Source organism: Anarrhichthys ocellatus, unplaced genomic scaffold (assembly GCF_004355925.1).
Source record: "Anarrhichthys ocellatus isolate YVR2014 unplaced genomic scaffold, GSC_Weel_1.0 scaffold9, whole genome shotgun sequence".
In the NCBI taxonomy this organism is placed as follows: domain Eukaryota; kingdom Metazoa; phylum Chordata; class Actinopteri; order Perciformes; family Anarhichadidae; genus Anarrhichthys; species Anarrhichthys ocellatus.
In genome coordinates this window covers 3211257-3218981 of record NW_022280039.1, presented here as the reverse complement: position 1 = coordinate 3218981, position 7725 = coordinate 3211257, and the positions used below count along the sequence as shown (strand labels likewise).

The window sequence follows — 7725 nt, the reverse complement described above, 5'->3', positions numbered from 1 at the left end:
TGTGTGTGTGTGTGTGTGTGTGTGTGTGTGTGTGTGTGTGTGTGTGTCTGCTGCAGGACTATAACCGCGCCATCCTCACAGCTCTGCCACAGTATCAGTACCAGAGGATAATCAGCACAACCCCACCCATCCAGCCCAGCAGCAGGTCTCGATTCAGCTTGTACCCGCTGTGAAAACCCCGTCCTCACATCCCTGGCGTCTCACATATGACTGTCTCACTGCCACGTGCTGTCGACGGCAGCCCGACTGACACGATCACTGATTTATCTGCAGATGTTATGGATTTCTGGTGCAGTTTTCCAGATTATCTACTCACTCTCAGATCTTAAGTCCCGTTACCTGAAAGCTCAGCGTCACCGTGATGTTCCTGCTATTCCTGCCTGCATCCATGGAGACGAAGAAATGATGTAAAGACTGAAGTGTGTCACTGTGCACCAGCCCCTTTACATGAACGTGTATGTTGTTGCATTATATTTTAAATATGCCTTTTTGTTTTTACAGGCAGTGTCAGACAAACCCTACCACAAATGTACTCATTCCTTATTGGCCCAAAATATTTTATTAAATGTCCTCAGTCAGACCATTTTGTACCAACTGGACTGAATACCTTCCACTCAAGAGGTTTTAAATTTGTAGTTTAATTGGAATTATTGGACCAGTCCTACTGACTATATGCAAAGCAACATTTTATTCTACAGCGGAAACATTGTCGAGGACTGCTGCTGTACCAGTTTGCTGTCAACACAACAGTTTGGTCAGATGCCCTCTATAGATAAAACAACATATTCTACATACTCTAAGCTACTGTACTTTCTTGATTAAATAACAAAATCACTTCCAGAATTGATTTTGATAAATGTACAGTACATGAAATGACATTAGACAATGGGGGAAAAAAGGCCAATAACAATTTAAAAGCAATAACAGACTACAGCAGTTTTGACTGTTTACAAATGCTGCATAGGAGCTGAATTTATTCATATAACACAGCTGTTGAAGTAACGTTCTTTTGCTGTTATTCTAATCTACCAACTGTACATCAATCTCACTCAGAGAGTTTTCTTTACAGCTTGTCTAAAATCTTTTCCACCCTGTTCTGGTTGTCATCAACCTTATTTCATGAGCAAAAGAATGATACTGTAGGCCTCACATGTTTACTTCTAACTGTACTTGATGGGTATGGATGTTTCCATCGCACGGCTTCACTTGAACTCCACAAAATGCTGTAAATATTCAGTTCATCCACATGTGTGCGCCCACACACAACACAGAAGGCACTGTTTTGCTTTTACATTGATTTTTGTCTTGTATTGTCTTGTTGATACATAGTCTCATACTGTAGCACCTGTGCTGTATACTATGTTTGATGTGTTCATTATTGGTCAGATGGGTGACTGTGCACCAGCCCCATTTACATGGACGTGTATGCAAACCATTCTTACTTTTTCTGATTGTAGATGTTGCAAATTTTACTTTTTCTTCCAGGCAGTGTCAGACAAACCCTACCACAAATGTACTCATCCTTATTGGCCCTAAATATTTTATTAAACCAATTCAATCAGTCAGACCATTTTGTACCAACTGGACTGAATACCTTCCACTCAAGAGGTTTTATATTAGCAGCTTATTTCAGTCAATCAGAATCTAGTATCATGAAACTGTAAATAACGTTTAACTCAACATTACAGGATATATAGGATATTTAATATCAAGTATTGGACCAGTCCTACTGACTGTTTGCTTTTGTTTTACGCCATTTTTAGTTCTGAGATTATTTTCTGAAGTTGTTTACTATCCCTGTGAGCAACATTTTATTCTGCACCGGAAACATTGTTGAGGAATGCTGCTGTACCAGTTTACTGTTTACACAACAGTTTGGTCAGATGCCCTAGATAAAACAACATATTCTACGTACTCTTAGCTACTGTAGTTTCTCACAGCGTCTTTAATTAGGTCCCATACCTCTTGATTAAATAACAAAATCACTTCCTGATTTGAATTTGATAAATGTACAGTATATGTTGTAGAAATGACACTAGACAATGGACAAAAGGGGCGATAACAATTTAAAAGCAACAATAAACCGACTACAGCAGTTTTGACTGTTTATGAATGCTACGTAGGAGCTGCATTTATTCATATAACACAGCAGCAGATGGTTTCACCCTGTTGAAGTTAAAGTATAGTTCTTTTGCTGTTATTCTTATGTACCAACTGTACGTCAATACCAAGTGCTTTGTTCCATAGTTGTCAATTCTTTTGATTTTAGCCGTCCTCACTCAGAGAAAGTTTTCTTTACAGTTTGTCTAAAATCCTTTCCACTCTGTTCTTGTTGGCATCGACCTCATTTCATTGCCAAAAGAATAATACTGTAGGCCTCACATGTTTACTTCTAACTGTACTTTATGGGTATGGCTGTTTCCATCAGACGGCTTCACTTGAACCTCACAAAATGCTGTAAATACAGTTTATAAACATGTGTGCACACACACAACACAGAAGGCACTGTTTGCTTTTACATTGATTTTTTTATTTTGTTTTGTTGATTCATAGTCTCGTGCTGTAGTATGTGTGCGGTATAATATTTTTGAATTGTGAATTATTTCGATTTTTTTTTTAATCTGGCTTTAATACTGACTAATTTAAAAAAAGATTGAAATATGTTTTTGTGGTTTGTTACTTCCATAAATTGTCTTATCCCTTAGCTGGAGCCAATCCCAGCTGACATGTATTTTAATTTTTTGTGTGTTTTGTTTTGTCCTACACATCTTGGTGGAACAACACGCTCTCTATATTCATACAAAAATACTTTTCATGCATAAATTCACAGATATTATTATGAAGTTTGGACTGTCTTGTCATGTTTGTACGGTGGGACTGAAGCCTCACCATAACAAGACGAAGTGGTAAGAATCAGTGATGTTTGCATGGATGGAAGAGTTTTTTTAAAGTAATAAACTTGTAGCAGTTCAGTGTTGTCCAGTCATGGGAGTGCAGTGCATCATAAAGCCAGTATTACATGAAGATTAACTCTGGTCAAACACTACATTGTCATATTTCTTTTTTGTAAATAAAATATTACCCTTATAAATGTGACGGGCTGTTATTTATTGGCTTTACCAGCACTGTATATATGCAAGATATGTTGCAATACATTGTGATTTTAAAACTGAAAGCTTTGGCATTTGGGAATAACCCCAATAGTTGCTCTGCAGTTCATTTGAGTCACCCCTATTTGGGGAATTGTTTACTTGACTTAGTTTCCCCGATGAAGCTGATAAACCTGAATGTTTGGGTAATGTCTGTACATGCTGGGCTTTATCTGCTACTGAGAGAAGATGCTTGGATCTCGACGAGTGTCCTAAAGTGAAACAAATTCGATGATTATTTCTATTATTACATGTTCTAGTTAGTTGTGTTGACATGAAGATTGTAAAATTTTACTCATGCTGACTTTTGAGTCAGTCAGATTCAAGAAATATAGGTCAGAATTATACAACATGGACATTGAACCTGCACTAACTGAACTATATATGTGTTAAGCATCCATTTTCCATAGAATTCAAACAGCTTAAGTTGTGCTTATTTTGTGACAGAAGAAAAATGTCATATAAAACAGAGGAGGTGTTAAGCCTGCCCTCTAAAGCTGGAATGAGCTGGCTATTTAGGACATTTGCTCAGAGTGAAAGTCTTCAAGCGTCGACAAATCAAGAGACTGATTCTATCCTTTATTGCTTTTCATGTTGTGGTTGATTCAATGGTCAGATAGCAGCAGGTTGGAGGGAGACTAAAGGATTGCCTTCTGAAAATTCACAAATCACAAAGGTTTTATAATGCTTGATCAATTTTGAACATTTGTATTTTCATAGCGTCAATGTGGACTTGAGCAACATTTACATAATGACCAAATTGGCAACGTATGATACTGACGGTATAGTCTTTGAATATATTTGATGTGAGCAAAGAAACCGAATCATCTGGCCTGATGTCTGTACCACGCAGAGGTTAAACCCACATGTGGTGAATGAGCAGGACTGTCGGTATTGATTTTATCTTGAAGTGGGTTATGGGGGTCATTGTCTTCATTTAAGCTGGTAAATCACACAGGATTTGACCTTTGGCCTTTGCACCCGTCCTCAGCGTTTGGGCCTTTTTGCTTGCAGTTTCATTCTGTCACTTGATGGCAAGAACACTGGTGGAACTTGAGCCACTGCGCAAGCCTGATAAATGATTCACAATAATTTAATGCGCATTGCTAATATTTAGACAATGGATTTCAAAAGCAAGTATACGATAACGAAAGACAAAGCTGCACAGCTTGCAGTTATTTTAGTCAACGTTCAATTTAAAAATCCAGAATTACAAATCATACTATTATAATGTATAATAAATAACCTGGGCACAGCCATAAACCCATATAGCCTATTATCACAGGATGTCTCATTTAGTTCCGTTTTAAAAGCAAGTTCTCTTTAAATAGTTGTCCAAAAATTACTTTACCTCCCGATTTATCCGTTTTTCCATTTAAAACATATTTTCTGAAGCTTTGATTGAAGGGTCAAGGCTATTTTCCACTTATTCTTGTTTTATTTTCTTCTATAGTGAGACCCTTTCACGTTTTCATATTGGGCACTTTAGGTGGTTTCATTTTGAAAATTCAAATAATCACAAAAAACAAATGAAAATCTTCAGGTTACTCTTTTTTTTATTAGTATTATTACCGATAGCATCATGCAGTTTTTATGTTATTTCATAGATTTTTACAAAATGTTGTGTATATCATAATCCCCCCACATAGCAGTGTAACATCGAACAGGCCAGAGATACAGTAACATAGAAAAGTAAACGTCTTTTTAGCTTCATTTTTACAGCCTGTTTGTCTACTGAAACATTTGATGCTCTTTTGTTGGATGACCACAAATGAGTTAATAGCTTAAATGATTCGACTTTGTGTTCAAAACGAATAACTTTAATTGCAGCATGCAGGTCTGCTGAGAAGCGCGCACGTGTGCGATTTCCGGGAAGTTTGTCAGACGTGTGGCCCGAGGCGGAGGACGGAGAAAGCCCTGCGGTGTTTGCGCAGCAGCAGCCGGATCTTATCGTCGTCAGAGTCGGGGTCCAGAGGCTTGTTGTACTCTTCGTCCTCTACCTCGTTCTCCGAGGCCTCGCCGCCATGCCCCGCGAGGCTGGCCTGCGTGGAGCTCGGCTCTGAGGCGCACTTCTTCCTCCACTTGGTGCGTCGGTTCTGAAACCACACCTAAACACAACACAGAGGGCGTGGACAACAACGTCGCTTGTAATGTGCATCTTGTTTACAAACGTGGACAACAACGTCGCTTGTAATGTGCATCTTGTTTACAAACATGTAAAAGTCATCCTTGCTGGTACATTTCTGCATGATGGTATGTAGATATTTGCGTGTCAGCGTCACTGTGTCCTGTTGATGTGATGATGGCACAGATTAGGAGTCTCAGCTTTTGTCTCTTCATGCACTTGTTATATAATTATGTTGTTGCACTTTTTTTTACCTGTCAAAACAACAGTTTGCCTACTTTACACACACACACACGCACACAAAAGTATGGGAAAACCAAATTAAAGGAAAACATCAAATCAGTGGAGTAATGTGTTCTAAACATGTACGTCGTAAGGCTAACCCTAACCTGACACAAAAGCATCATTTCAAAAGCTTTAATGTAAATGTTCTGTTATCTTTACCTTGACTTGTGATTCAGTCATGCCCAGAGAATAAGCCAGTCTCGCTCTCTCAGGCCCGGCCAAGTACTTTGTCTGCTCGAATGTTTTCTCCAGAGCAAATATCTGATGTCCACTAAATGTTGGTCTGGTGTGTTTCTTCCTGCCTGTCATCTCCCCCAAAGGACCACTGTCTAAAAATATCAAAGAAGAAAACAATACTCAAGAAAAAACACTGCGGGGTTTTAAATTTTTACATAGAAATAACATTAACCCACTGAAATGCTTTGGGTGGGACATTAATTATCACATATTTGTGTTTCTATAATTTCATAATTACTGTTCTTGAATCATGTTCATCCCCTAATTATAAACTATTTGTTGGAATATAGATAGAATATAAAGCATTATCCACATATTATATAAAAAATACTTTTTTTTTAATATTTGATGTGACGTTTGAAATGCCACACACACTCATCAACCCCTGTAAATCCTTGTTTTTGTATTTTCTCTTAGATTACACCCCTAATAAATTACTCTTAAAATTTACAATTAAATCTTTAAAATAACATTTTGAATATTATCTTATATAATCGAAGCATTATTCAGTTTTCAAAACAATACAAACTAAAGATATTGATCAAATTAGTACATTATACATTACATGATTAGATAAATTTGTCCTCTTTAGTAAAGACAAAAGACACTCTGGCAACACAAGGTAACACATCGTGTTACAGAGACAGACACAAGGAAGTTGTAATGTGTTGGATGTTGAGTCCATGCTTGCAGGACTGAGACTCACTGTTTGTGCACTGCTGCCTCCCTCCTCTCCAGTCACAGCCGTTCTCTGCCCAGCAGCTCACGCTTCGACCCTTCATGTGGCACTCGGCGCCGGGCTTGGAGAAGCCGCCCAGGGAGGGGTTGTAGTCCCGGTTATAGTACATGGACGTGCTGGTGACGGAGGGGCTGAACCCCCCCATGGTGGAGTATCCGGACAGCAGGGTGGTGGTGCCCGTGGAGCCCATCGCCATCATGGAGCGGCTCAGGATGTCGCTAATGCCGTGAGGCGTCCCCGCCTGCAGATGGCTGTTTAGACCCGGGTTGAGCTTGTAGAAAGAGTTGGGCACTGAGTACTGGCACACTGGGGCCTTGAGCTCCGACGGGAATTGGTTCAGGCTGTTGTTAAACAGAAAAGGCCCCTGGATGTTTGGATCCATGGGAAGCACTGTTACTCTGCCTCCAGGTCTCAGTAACACATCCAATAAGATCCAGGCAGGAAAAGACCTCTGATGGGCCCTCAAGGAGTTCTCTCACCCACAGCCGATGTCTGGGATCTGTGATCACACTCACCGTCCAGATACTAAAATATTTAAGAACGCTAATAGCAATTTTAACAAAGTCCCTGGTGTTTGCTTAAGTTAATACCGCATCAGAAAAAGCAGATACACACTTCACTCTCGCCCTTCACCTCTTCTCAGCCACAGTGTGGTCTGTGATAATCCCATATCTGAGCCCTCTGGTCACCGATTTTTAGTGTTCTCCTAAAGACACATGCCTCCTGCCGGCTCTCTCCTCAGAGGTCATAAATAAGCAGTATCTGGAAATGGAGTGGCACCTTGATAAAGATAGGCCACATTAGAATGCAGCCTGGGATTGGCCTGGGTCTCACAGCTTTAATGCCTCTCTATTGGCTCCTCGCTGAGAGCCAAGCCTCTTATTGGAAGGCAGCAGATTAATAGTGTTTTGAACAGGTGGAGTGGGAACAAGTTGATTTTTTGATGGCCTGCCATGTGGTGGAGCAGAGGCAGCTGAGCCTGGAGTACACAGAAGAGGAGGAGGAGGAGGGCAGTTTTTTTTTTCTACGTTTATTTCTGGAAACAAACACAATATATATTGTATGTAACATAACCATAACCCAAATGTCACAAAATATACACATGTACCACTTCATGTCAGTTAAAACACTATTATATTATAGTGTATCGATATGTTTTTTCTCCTAATATGCAATGCTTTAGATATATT

The 7725-nt window shown here is 39.5% G+C and overlaps 2 protein-coding genes across 2 annotated transcripts in view; one reads left to right on the top strand and one right to left on the bottom strand.

The window, feature by feature from the left end:
- The window catches only part of inpp5l (inositol polyphosphate-5-phosphatase L), a 14624-nt gene extending 11533 nt beyond the window's left edge, over positions 1-3091 (top strand). The window contains exon 13 of the mRNA XM_031849366.1: positions 57-3091. The gene's annotated coding sequence lies outside the window, so the exon portion shown is untranslated. The remainder of the gene's footprint in view (positions 1-56) is intronic.
- Positions 3092-4776: 1685 nt separating this feature from the next.
- nkx6.3 (NK6 homeobox 3) lies at positions 4777-7254 on the bottom strand. Its single transcript, XM_031849687.1, has 3 exons — positions 6503-7254; positions 5719-5888; positions 4777-5257 (listed from the first exon to the last, which is right to left on the bottom strand). The coding sequence occupies exons 1-3, from the start codon at positions 6915-6917 to the stop codon at positions 5030-5032; spliced, it is 813 nt and encodes a 270-aa protein (XP_031705547.1). The 5' UTR covers positions 6918-7254; the 3' UTR covers positions 4777-5029.
- Positions 7255-7725: the final 471 nt, after the last annotated feature.

What these genes read in the sequence shown, in the direction of transcription:
- nkx6.3 (XM_031849687.1), bottom strand. Translation starts at nt 6,917, where the DNA reads ATGGATCCAAACATCCAGGGGCCTTTTCTGTTTAACAACAGCCTGAAC. An exon ending in GAGGCAGCAGTGCACAAACA is followed by an intron (nt 5,889 to 6,502) that starts GTGAGTCTCAGT and finishes TGATATTTTTAG; the next exon opens with ACAGTGGTCCTTTGGGGGAG. An exon ending in TGACTGAATCACAAGTCAAG is followed by an intron (nt 5,258 to 5,718) that starts GTAAAGATAACA and finishes TGTTGTGTTTAG; the next exon opens with GTGTGGTTTCAGAACCGACG.